General features: G+C 38.0%; 1 protein-coding gene across 1 annotated transcript in view; it reads right to left on the bottom strand.

Moving 5' to 3' along the window:
• DGKH (diacylglycerol kinase eta) overlaps positions 1-13,037 on the bottom strand; it is a 181,432-nt gene that overhangs the window by 75,596 nt on the left and 92,799 nt on the right. The window contains exons 3-4 of the mRNA XM_075705709.1: positions 5,948-6,058; positions 3,570-3,650 (exon numbers count right to left, since the gene is read on the bottom strand). Coding sequence (XP_075561824.1) covers positions 3,570-3,650; positions 5,948-6,058 — 192 coding nt within the window. The remainder of the gene's footprint in view (positions 1-3,569; positions 3,651-5,947; positions 6,059-13,037) is intronic.

The following is a 13,037-nucleotide window of genomic DNA, read 5'->3' as shown; positions in this document are numbered from 1 at the left end:
TGCCTATCATCTATTATGAGGCACCCCAGTGCAAGCTTGTGCACTAGGAACTATTTGCTAGAAATGAGTTGGTTGTTCATTGAAAAGCAGTGTCATCAGCAATAAAGAAAAAACTGAAACAGATGACCTGGTTTAAGTTTAGCAGCTTCTCATTTTAATTAGCAGATATTTGTTTATCTCAACTTTCCCCTTAACCTCAATTTGTTTGTAGTAAGAAAGGAAAAGTAATTCTGGTGAATACACACTGATATTTAGTTACATAAAATATTCTGCAAGCATGCGCATTACAAATAAACTCAACCTTAAATCTGTGTGTTATGACTAACTTTAGGACTTGAGTTTTATCCAAAAAAAGAGCATGGAAAATCTTGACATGCACACCTCTGTCTCCAAACAGACAAACTAGAAAGGGCAAAAGAAGGCAAGCCAGTAGCTTCAACAAGCGGGGGCGGGTGCATTTAAGTGAAGTGACAAAAGAATTTGTAAAATAGAAAAAAAAATTTTAATGTAGATTTTTAAAGCTGTCTTTTCCTGGAAAAATGGTCATTTGGTCTATATTCCATCTACATAAGTTTGTGTTGAAAATATTCTCTATTGGGACAAAGAAACAAGAGGAGTACCTTAACCAGAGAAAGCTAAAGTTAAGGATTTCATTTTTGCTTTTTAACAAAGAGAAGGCTAACAGAGCACTTAGAACATAAAGAAAAAAAAGTAATTTTAAGAAAGGCTGGATTACCTTTTTTAAGATGGAAGGAAAAAAAAAGCAAACCGAAATGTTTCTTTATATTGATAAGGAGTATTGCTTGAAAGGTAACAACCCACGCCACCCCTGCAACTCCAAACCAGTGCAGGCAAGGCCAGAGATGTCTTACTTCACTGAGCTGTGTTGCTGGGAGACTGGGTTAGGCAACACGAAGAAAGAAGCCAAAAGATTAAGCGAGATGACGACTATTACCGTATTTCACAGTCAAATCAGATGACACTTCAATCCAGGAGAGCTATAAATCCAAATAATTTTTCAAAATTAATTTGAAGACTCCTTAGAGAAAACACTGTTTGCCCTAAATGACCCAGGACATAAAAATAAATAGCGTCTCCAAAGCTGTTAAAGCTGCAGCCCCTGAGATTTCTTTTTTCACTACCATCTTCCCCAGAAGTCTTGATAATAGATACAAAACATGCCTTTGGTGAAGAATGAGATACTGAGTGGGCCTAAAGGATTGTAAAGGATACCAAAACACCAAACACTGTAAGAAAAAAAAAAAAAAAAGAAAAAAGAAAAGAAAAGAAAAGAAACTAAAATATACCACTTTTCTTCCCCACAAAACTTTACACTAAGATCATAGAATCACAGAATATCTCAACTTGGAAGGGACCCATAACGATCACTGAGTCCAACTCCCTGCTCCTTGCAGGACTACCTACAACTAAACCATGTAACTAGAAGTGTCATCCAGATGCTCCTTGAACTCTGACAGGCTTGGTGCCTTGACCACTTCCCTGGGGAGCCTGTTCCAGTGACCGACCACCCTCACAGTGCAGAACTTTTTCCTAACTTCCAACCTGAACTTCCCCTGACATAGCTTCATTCCATTCCCTCGTGTCCTATCGCTGGTCACCAGAGAGAGGAGATCAGCACCTCTCCCTCTGCTGTCTTCCTTGAGGCAGTTTTAGATTGCAATGAGGTCACCCCTCAGCCTTCTCTTTTCTAAGCTGAACAAGCCAAGTGACCTCAGACACTCCCCATAAGTCTTGCCCTCGAGACCTTTCATGATCTTGGTCATCATCCTCTGGACACACTCTAATAGTTTGATGTCCTGATATTGAGGCGCCCAAAACTGCACGCAGTACTCAAGGTGGGGCCACACCAGTGCAGTATAGAGTGGGACAATCACCTCCCTCGACTGGCTAGCCATGCTATGCTTGATGCACCCCAGGACATGGTTGGCCCTTTTGGCTGCCAGGGCACACTGTTGACTCATATTCAATTTGTCATCAACCTGAACCCTCAGATCTCTTTCCGCAGGGCTGCTCTCCAGCCTCTCGTCCCCCATTTGTACGTATAACCAGGATCACCCTGCCCCAGGTGGAGAATCTAGCACTTGCTCTTGTTAAATTTCATACAGCTGGTGATTGCCCAGCTCTCTGGTCTATCCAGATCTCTAGATGAATGTCTTACTTCATGATTCAGTGGTCAGTAGTAACATTATAGCCACAGTTTTCTTCATTTTCTTTTTCCCATAACGGAGGCTACAGTGAAGGAAGTTTGGGTCTTTAGGGGGTGCTGAGCTTTATATCCCATCTTGAACAATAAGTGACAGTCATGACTGCTGGGATCCTCAACTCATCATCTTTGTATGCCTCATTATTCCTCAGCTATCCTGATGCCTGCATGACAGCTTTACTTCTGGCCAGGAGTAAGGCACAGGCAGAACTTCTAAGCAACAGAAAGAACCTTTTCAAAAGGCAAGCTGGTACCTCACACAGCCACCCCCTGATCTGAGACCTTCCATCAAAGTAGTCTTTTTAATTGCTTTCTTAGTCAGTAAAGAAACTTAGATTGACATAACACACTGGACTGTCCAGGCCAACGCGAACATGTCTTTGAAGTGCTCTGACTACTTCAGTAGCTGCCTGGGAGGTACCACAGCAAGGAAGACCTGATGAGGCTTTCAGGAGACTTGCGATGGACTGCCTTGGAGAAGAACAACCAACACTGGTAACATAGACCACCTGTGACATTAAAATCCTCAGGAAAATGGAAAATCAACATTTTAATAGAGAATAATGGGATTTGCAGGTTAAGAAAAATGATGCTATTGCAGTCAGTGATACAGAGTCAGAAGACTTTTAAAGGACAACTTTACCCACAATCTTCCTCATAGCTAGTTCCTGTTCAAAAAACTTACTTTTCCAGAGGTTAAGAATCAGCAGAACAACTGTGTCAGATGTTATCACTTAGTTCCAACAAAGCACTTGAACAATAAATGGCAAGACCTGTGTGTAAAACACACTTGTGTACTTACAGAAACAGGGATTTATGAACACTCTTTGCTTCTTATACCAGTATCAGAAGCAAGGTATGACTGTGAAGACAGCTTTTCCACCTGACTTGGAAACATATAGGGATACGATCGGCAATGAAAAAACTAAAATACACTTCAATATGACAGAAAACCAAAAGTGTTATTGTAAGAAATTAAAATGATAACACAATTACATTTGAATCCATTCAGCATGTCACCTCAAAGACAAACTACAGCATAAAACCAAGCTGTACTAGTAAGTACCAATGAAGTACTAATACTGAATGTTGCTAAATTTTTAATGCCTTGTATCATCATCTCTTGAAGCAACTGTTATCCAACATTCTAATTTCTGCTAAAAAAATCACAGAAACAGAATTGTCAATAGCTGATGTGATATTGTTCTGATACATTATATCATTTCCAAATAAAGGACATTTTATTTCCAAATAGAAGAAAACAAGAAGCAATTCAGAGGATTCTTGATAATCTTAGTAACAGTCTGTCACAGCTTTCAAGACCAATATTATAATGGTTCCATACCGTGAAGCTGTTGTTGACATTTTTTGTGCTTGATTCAGCTACGCTGGCATCTGACAGGTCGACTTCATCAAATATTAGAGACTGTGAATGGAAAAGAACATAAAAGCATTAAATATAGTCTGAGTCCACTGTCAGGCATGCTTACAGTCTGTGCTTTCATTTCCTTGTGTCCATTCCAATTGGAAAATAAAAATAGAAAAAAAAGGTGGTGAAAAAATAGAAAACAGTGATGATGTGACAGAACTTCCTATTTGACCCCTAAACACAGTCCTATTTGCTATCTAAGTGGTACCTGAGAGCATAAAAATGTGGCTCCAAAAATAAATATCACTTTAAAATCTCCTTTAAGTATTTTTTTTTTTAAATAGATGCAGCTTTGGGGTGTCTACTGTGTAGCGTAAATGTGGTGTCAGAGGAAAGAGATTCACATTTAGTAAAATATAAATTAATTAATCAATTTTAGGATGAAGCTCTACATTCATGAAGGGGAATCTATGATATGGTATCCATACGAGAAAACAGAGCTCAAGGGCGTGAAGAGATCCCTTCTACCCATTTATTTGATGCTCCAGCAAGAGAAATGTATGTCTTCTTTAAACACCCCAGCTTCTGACAAAGGATTAGTTAGGTTCTGTTAAAATCATGATGGGTTTTGAAGCACAGAAGGGAAGACAAACAAAAATGCCGCCCCCTCTTTTTAGCCATACCATATTCTTCCTCTTCCATGCCATGGGAAGGAGAATCAATATAGGGGGAGTTTCAGCATGTCTGGATTCAGCGTTACGGAGTATTTGTACAAGTGCCTCATTATACCTCCTTTTCTCACCTTTGTGGCACAGATGACATTGCCATTCTCAGAGCTCTTATGTGCCACGCTTATTAAGTCTTTATATAAACTCTTTGTGGTAGCACCATGTGCAGAGAAGTGTGACAACAGAGGTACTTCAGTGCTGGGCTCCCTGGAGAGACGATGTTTTCCTTGATTCATCACAGCCACACAACTGTGCACCATGCAATTATAGTCATATACTCCTAGAAAGAGAGGTCTCCATGCCTTAGTAATAGTTTTATTGAGAAGACCAAGCCATAGAAGATGATGGAGACCTGAAGCACCTCACCTATAGCTCCCATGAGTCGCTGCAACCCTGCAGGGTAAAGAAAAGTAATGCCCACTGCTACGGAACAGCACAATCTGAGCCAGCCCAAGCCAAAATGCTCTCAGTCCCAGCCCTGAGGGGGAGGGAGGAAATGCCTTGTGGAAAGAAGACAAGTATTCCCCTCAGCCCACCCCCAATTTTCCCACCAAAAATTTCAATTGATGGGAAACAGCTTTTTCCCTTATATATCAGTTTTGGCAGAAAATCTTCCTATCTTGATTTCACTTCACCATTTCCACCTCTTTAACAGCAATATGGGCATCAGACTAGAAGAGTTTTAATGGAATTCAGTTTGAGGGATAACTTCTGACCATTATCCTATTTCTTCTGGTTCTTTTTGAAATGTTAGATTTGACTGCCTGAGATCCACCCCCACAAAAAACTTCCATAGCTTCTTAAGAGGATGTCCTGGTTTCGGCTGGGATAGAGTTAATTTTCTTCCTAGTAGCAGGCATAGTGCTGTGTTTTGGATTTAGTAGGAGAAGAATGCTGATAACACACTGATGTTTTAGTTGTTGCTAAGTACTGCTTATGCTAGTCAAGGACTTTTCAGCTTCCCATGCTCTGCCAGGTACACAAGAAGCTGGGAGGGGGCACAGCCAGGACAGCTGACCCAAACTGGCCAAAGGGCTATTCCATACCATATGATGTCATGCTCAGTATAGAAACTGGGGGGGTTGGCCGGGGAGCAGTGATCGCTGCTCGGGAACTGTCTGGGTATCGGTCGGCGGGTGGTGAGCAATTGCATTGTGCATCACTTGCTTTGTATATTGTTATTATTATCATTATTATATTGTTATTACTATTATCATAACTATTTTACTTTATTTCAATTATTAAACTGTTCTTATCTCAACCCAGGAGTGTTTCTCACTCTTACTCCTCTGATTCTCTCCTCCATCCCATCGGGGTAGGGGGAGTGAGCGAGCGGCTGCGTGGTGCTTAGTTGCTGGCTGGGGCTAAACTACGACAGAGGATTTTACTATTTGTCTGAATGGTCAAAAAGCTTAAAATAACTGTAACAAACTTCATTTAAAAAAATCAAGAGAAATCACCAGTCTTCCTTAGTTAAAGTTAATTTAACACACTACATCTTATACACAGCAGTTTTTTAACAAAACAATCACTAACAAATCATTAAATTATTGTTATTGCACTTATAAATAAAAAAAAATGGAAGTTACAAGTATATGGCATTAGACACTAATAGCAGAGAATTACCTTCGAATCCTTAGCATAGTAAAGGGTACGACCTCGAAGTTTGAAATAACGCTTTTTCCACCTCTGAAAAGAACTGGTTTGCTTCAGTAGTAATCCTTCTTTTATACTCGTCTGAAAAATATTAAAATACAGAAGACAAGGTAAATACATATCTAAATAGCTACGCATATAGTTGAAAGTTATGCTTTTTAAAATTTAAGTTACACCTCATATAACTGTGAATTTAAATTTCTATCTATTCACATTAAATTGAGATGAATTTTCTGGACAACCAGACTTTGCATTGCTATTTTTTAAACAACGACGATGTTGGCAAAATGCTAATTTTACATGTAAACTGAAAAGGCAGTCGAGAGGCATATAATTACTGTGAAGATGAACACAAAATAATTAAATTGTCTGGATAGCTGCAAACCCACAAATATTAAAGTAAGCAACAACTGATGGTGGCACAATTCAGAAAAAAAATGCTAAAAACCATCTACACAAGGTCATTTCCAGTTCCAAAGCTGATTATGTTGAGGAGAAAAACAATTTCCACATAGGCACTAATTCAACAAGGTACTTAAATGTGTGTCTGATTCAAGCACATGAATTATGCCTTTAAAATAGAGGGAATGATCCAGTATGATGCAAGTCATGCATGACTTCAAGTGCATTGCTGAACTGAAGCCTTCAGCATGAAATCAGCTTACGATTAGGAATAACTATTATATGGAAAGTGTGAGAACAGTAACAGCTAGGGATATTTTTACCAGGCAAATATTTTTAGTCAAAAAAAGATTCACTGATCCAGACCTTTCCACTGCAGACTGAACCCTGCCTACATAAAGCCCATTTTTTTAAATAAGACACAAATTAGTATATTTTAAACGTGTATGCTGCTTTCGCCAGCGTGTGTGGGATTCATCCAACCGATTACAGAAATTCTCCACTTAATCAGATGAAATGACATGACACAGCATACTAATTGCATGAGTCTTGAAATTAATTTTCTTCAGCTTTGAAGCACACAAAGGGTATGAGAAAAAGCAAGTACATTTGGACATTATATTCCAAAATGGTCTCTAATTCCAGATTATTTCCAATTTGTAGTGCAATAACATGATGAAAATCTTTTAATACAATTTCTAGACAATGTGATATAAACATAATTTTAAGTTATTCTAGACCTTTTAGACACTTAACCAAGACCTGACCTAAAGTTCATAAACATCTTCTTCTGTTATCAGATGTCAAATTCTCCTTAACTTTAATGCAAGTAATAAAAACCCAGAAAGAGCAGAAAGCACTTTAATGTTCCTACCATTTCCTTGAAATGAGAAACATCACTGTTGCGTTCATACATCACACCCTTCATTTAGATAGTCCTAACGTCACAAACTAAGAATACGGTCCAACAATCACAAAGCAATTGAATTAATGCTCTCGAAAAAGCAACCCTCTCAGATGAAACATCACAGCTGAAAGTTTAGATTTATCTCACTTCACACGCCAACAACCTGGACCAACACATGCAATCAGCCCTCCTGCTCTAGCTAAGGGGTAGCAATTCTCAGCTGAAAGGGTCTGCTCAGCACACACCATTTTATGATTGCTGCAATTTTCTGACCAGACCCTAAGTTAAGCTAGTTTTACACGATATAAATAGATTTAATTAGTTAGCAAATACAAGCACGTATTCAAAGCTGCTTGTTGTAGCCGTGCAGCACTTCTGTTTCATATCAGTCTCTGAGATTTCGGAAGCTCATCACATGGGATGGGAGTAGATGACTTGTGTGTTTATCAAGAGTCAGAATATGTAAGACCAGAGAAATTCAGTTCCAAGGAAACAGTACTCCACATACACAGCAGGCACTGACTTACTGAAAAAATCGCCAAAATGGAAGGAAATCCACGTTCCCTAAAATACACTATGTGTACTAGGAGACACAGAACATACATTACACTGGATATTTTCAGGAATTTTAAAATCTGTTCAAAGAACATTAATATCCCTAAACCTTGAGCTATTACTCACTAAAGAATTAATTAACTCTTTCATGTCATTTTTATGCCTACATAAGCCATTCCCCCCCTATTTCTACTCACGCTTTAAAACACCAGTATTCCTAAAAGCAAACCAATAACTTCAAAATTAAATCTATTTTGCAAATCACCCATTCAAAATTAACTCCCTAAAGTTGGTGGTAAATAACTATGCAGGCTCTACAGAATGTATTTTTGTATCCAAATGTTAAAAAAATACTAGACTGGTAAACATCAACCCAGGAAATGTAAGCACTTCATGAAGGATACATCTGAAGTTTACATTTTACCACCAACAGATATACTGGGCTGAGGTTTGAGCATCTTAGACAATTCCATGGCTGCAGGCATCAAAATTGAGCATAAAGCTTTGGCCCGATATCCTCAATTAACTTCATTTAGCCTTTAAAATGTTTGAAAAACTTCGAGCTGCCAACTGAGTCATTAGGTAATTTGCTAATAATGCTTTCCTGAATCTACACACAAGTCACAACACAGCAATTTGAGATCGGAAGGGACCTCTCAGGTTGTTGAATTTGGGTTCACATTATTGCCGACAACCAGGTCATGTAAAGTTTTTCAAAAGCATTGATCAGGCTACAGCTACATCTTAAGAAAGTGATCGGTACCTTTTCCTCTCCCATCAGCAATTAAGACAGTGCTCCAGGATCTCGCTGTTCTGAGAAACCTTCTTCTAATTAATCTCAGCTGGACATTAAATCTGAAGCATAAGCAATAATCACTGCCAGTTATATTAACTACTTTCCTACTGTAATTTAGGAGAAACAAGAAATGCACATCCCACAATCCCACGTTACTTCTCACTTTTCCAGAATCACCTCTGATCTGCTTGCCAAAACCTCTGACTTCCCCATACAGCATCTTGTATTGTCTAGTAATACAACATCCCTCCAGAAGGATGGGACTATAAGAAGAGTAGAATAGAATAGAATAGAATAGAATAGAATAGAATAGAATAGAATAGAATAGAATACAATACAATACAATACAATACAATACAATACAATGCAATGCAATAGAATGCAATAGAATACAATAGAATACAATAGAATACAATAGAATACAATAGAATACAATAGAATACAATAGAATCACTAATGATCTTTACTACTTTAGTCATTAACAATTAGGAAAGTGATTCACAATATTACAATCACAGCACCTCAGTGCTCCACAGTGGTATATTTTCCTGAAGAAATCTAATTATAAAAATTATAGCCACATCTCATAAAATTAAGAAGGTGTACATATGTGTTCAATTATCCAAGAATGTTGAACGCAACTCTACATTGCCATAATCTAAATGACAAAAATAAATGGTATTTGTGGGTATTTTATCACTAAAAAATGAGAGGCATCTTCTTTTATATCAGCACATTTTTAAATATTCAGTATATTACACTTGCAAATTCAAAACTAACAGTTTTACTTTCAAAGACAACCACATCACTTACTTCTAATTCACTCAGTTTGTATACTTCCACATTTGCACAAGTCAAATTTTTTTCTGCTGCTGCTAGAAAAACCCAAAGAAAGGAGAAAATACTCTGAATTTAGAATAGAAAACAGTAAACTGACTATAGATGCATTATTGGCAACTGCAAACTAAAAGATTGAATGATTAAAGATAAAACTTGACCCTCTACTACTTTTCAGGTATATAAGCGGACATGCTGCTCAAGATGTGTCAGGAGAATGACGAAAAGAACATCAGGAAATTTCTCAAAGTGAGGAGAATGAAAACGAGAACAGGAAAGGCCATAAAACAGGGCAAGTCAAATGTAGACAGGAAATTAAGAGGGTGAAGAAGAATTTTAAAATCACCTTGCAACAGATGCTCATGCTGAGACTAAAATGTGTCTTAAATATTTTGAAAGATGAAAGGCAGCTAGGGGGTTGGCAGGATCATTTTTCAACAGAGGTATGAAAAGGGCACTCAAGGATGAGAAGATCACAGCAAAGCAGCTCATCAAATTCTTGGCATTTGTCTTTACAACGAAGATGATGAGATGGTATGTCACACAGTATATTCTTTGTAACATCAGAACAGCTACATCAACATGAAGCACGCATACAGGAAGTACTAGACCAGCCAAATCACTAAGACATGTGGACCAGATGGCATTGACCTGAGAGCCTTGAAGGTCCTGAAAGGACCACTGATACTAACTTCCAATCCCGGTAAAACAGTAGAGTCCCTACAAAAGAATGATATTGCTGAGCTCATACACATCCGATGGGGAAAAGTCAACAGAGCTTTTGTAGAGGAAAATACTACCTTGCGACCTGCAGGGAGTTCAGGGGATAGAGAGGAAAGCATGTGGACAAATGAAGATCCAGTGGACTCGGATTTTCAGAAAGCCTTTGACCAAGCTTCCCACCAAAGTTTACTGAAGAAATTAAGTTAGAATGGAATTGGAGAAAGGGGCTTTTTGTGGACAGAAAGTTACTCAAGGGATAGGAAGCACAAGTAGGGCTTAACAGTCACTCTCTCTTCTGGACTCCCAAGGAATCAGGTTTATTCAAATTCAGTGACCCAAAGAAGAATCACACAATGAAATCTTCAGATCTGCAGAAGATACTAAGCTCTTTTGAGTAGTTAAATTCCGTACCAATGGTGACGATCTCAAAGGATGTTAAAAAATTGAGCAAGAGGGCAAAGAGGCAGAAGATGAGCTTCAGCCCAGGTCAATGGAAGATGCTCTGCTTCGGGGAAAAAAATCTAAACTTCACTTACATTCTCACATCAATTTTGAGTGGAGAAGAGATCTGGGAGTCACAGTTCACAGCTCTCTGTGCTCAACCACAGCCAGAAAAGCCAAAAAACTTTGTCACCAAGAAAAGTAACAAAACCAAGACAGAGGATGTCATTTTGTTGCTATATAAAACACTGGTGTACCAGACAGTTCTGGTGTCTCCAACTCAAGAAACAGGGTTAAGAGAAAGTACAGAGAAGGGCAACTCAAATGATCGAGAGGACGGAGCAGCTGTCTTACAAAGAGAAATTAAAAAAGCTGGAACTCTTCAATTCGACGAGCAGAAGACCGAGGGGGTAATATGATCAAAGTTTATAAAAGCATTTTATAAAAAAGTTTATGAAAGTATGGTGAATGGAGAACTATTGCTCACTAAATCCCACAATATTATAACAAGGAGGAATGTGATGAAACTATATTGAGATCAGCTTAATAAAGACAAAAAGCAGCACATCTTTACACAGCAGGTATGTAAGCTTGCTGCACAAAGCTTGCTGTCACAGGAGACTGTAGAGGCAGACAGCGTCAGCAAGTACAAAAAAAGGATTAGACAATTCAAGAACACCACCTCTGTATGTGGTCCCTTTAATCCGCCATGGGGAAGTACCAGGGGAATAGACTGCAGCCAAACTCACATGCTGCTCCTGAACTGCCTTTCCTATTCCACTGTTGCAGATGGATTATTGTCTGACCCAGCAAAAAATCTCACAGGTTGGATTTTTCCCACTATGTTGACAGTATCTCTTTTGCTTTAAATCTGATGCTTGTGTTTGTAAGTGGACCTAGGCCCTCATTTACCAAAATAATTAATATTTGTATTATTGACAGACCAGGCCATTAAAGAAAAAAAAAAGAGATGATAGCATTTGATATTGTTTAACACCCTCCTGTGACACTTCTTATTCATACAACTTTGCAAAGTTGAGTACTGAAATAAAACCAACCCTCTTCTTTTTAGTATTGTGGAGAGTTTGGTACATTTTCACCGTCTGCACAGGTATGGCTTTAGGCAGAGCCTTCATTACATTACAAGGTAAAGTCTCACAGCTCATATTAACTCAGAGCCCCTTAAAGTATTCTGTGAGTTCAGTAGACAGAATATTACTTTTATTATTAAAAAATGTGGTGATCAAACTCTTGATTTTGATTAAAATTATGGCCTGGGAATTCCAAGCTTGTGATTTTCTTGACAATCTCTGTACAGCAGCTTCCATTACTGTCACTTATGCTGACAGACTTTTCATTAGTTATGTCAAAATAAAAATAGATTTTTATCTACCCAGAATAAAAACTTCATCAACTCCTCAGTGCAAGGTTACATTTTAATTGAAGATTCCTGATCATAGTGAAGGGAGCCTGAGATCTGAAAATTAAAACCAAACCAAGAATTATGTTATACTTATGAATTTAAATGGCTAAAAATGGTCAAAATAAAACTGAAAATCAATATGATCATGTTGACTATATAACATTGCTTTAATTTCAATAAAATCTTAATAAAAGGAAGTACCATCAAGAACTGATCACTCAGTGGAACATGTGGAGCTACCATGGGGTACCTAAAGCACCATGCTTGCCTCAACTGAGATGCCCCAGACTGCTGCTGCTAACACATCCTCCAGGTTACATTAGTGACAGAGAAATCACAAAAAGTGGCAAGTTGCATATGCTCAGTCTGTCATTGTTGATGACAGTTATCCCTGTCCCATTAAAGAAAAAAACAGTCTAGCTAGCTTTGAGAAAACAGCTTTCCAAAATCTCAGAATGAAAGCCAGCCACACTCCCCCTACTCCCCACCACAACGCTAACCTGTGATTAAGCATCATCATTTTTGTGTAATAATAAAACAGTATGTTCTTCCAAAGTTATTCTTATATTCCATATTTTTGGGGTCCTTTATGTGGATGGACTCTAGCCTAAGAGAAACTGTACTACAAATAAATGCAATTACACAGCTTATGCGGTGCATTTTTTCCTCAGCCTTGTTCTCCCTTCATGTTCCCTTCCAGACTATGCTAGGGAAACAGATTTTGCATTACTGTTGTTAAAATTTAAAAAAAAAAGCTTTCAGCTTCCTCTACTTGGAATATATGGTAGTGTAGTAAAACATGAAGTAAATATGAAATTGCAGAGTAATTGTCATAATAAAAATATCTTGGTAGCAAGGTGAAGTTCAATTAGCAGATTAATTTAAAAATAGAGGTCATAGCACATATCAAAAATGAACAGGATATTGCCATATTACGATGAAACATTACACTGGGAATTAAAAAAAAAAAAACTAT

This window comes from Pelecanus crispus, chromosome 1 (genome assembly GCF_030463565.1).
Source record: "Pelecanus crispus isolate bPelCri1 chromosome 1, bPelCri1.pri, whole genome shotgun sequence".
Lineage (NCBI taxonomy): Eukaryota > Metazoa > Chordata > Aves > Pelecaniformes > Pelecanidae > Pelecanus > Pelecanus crispus.
This window is presented reverse-complemented; position numbering and strand designations above follow the sequence as displayed.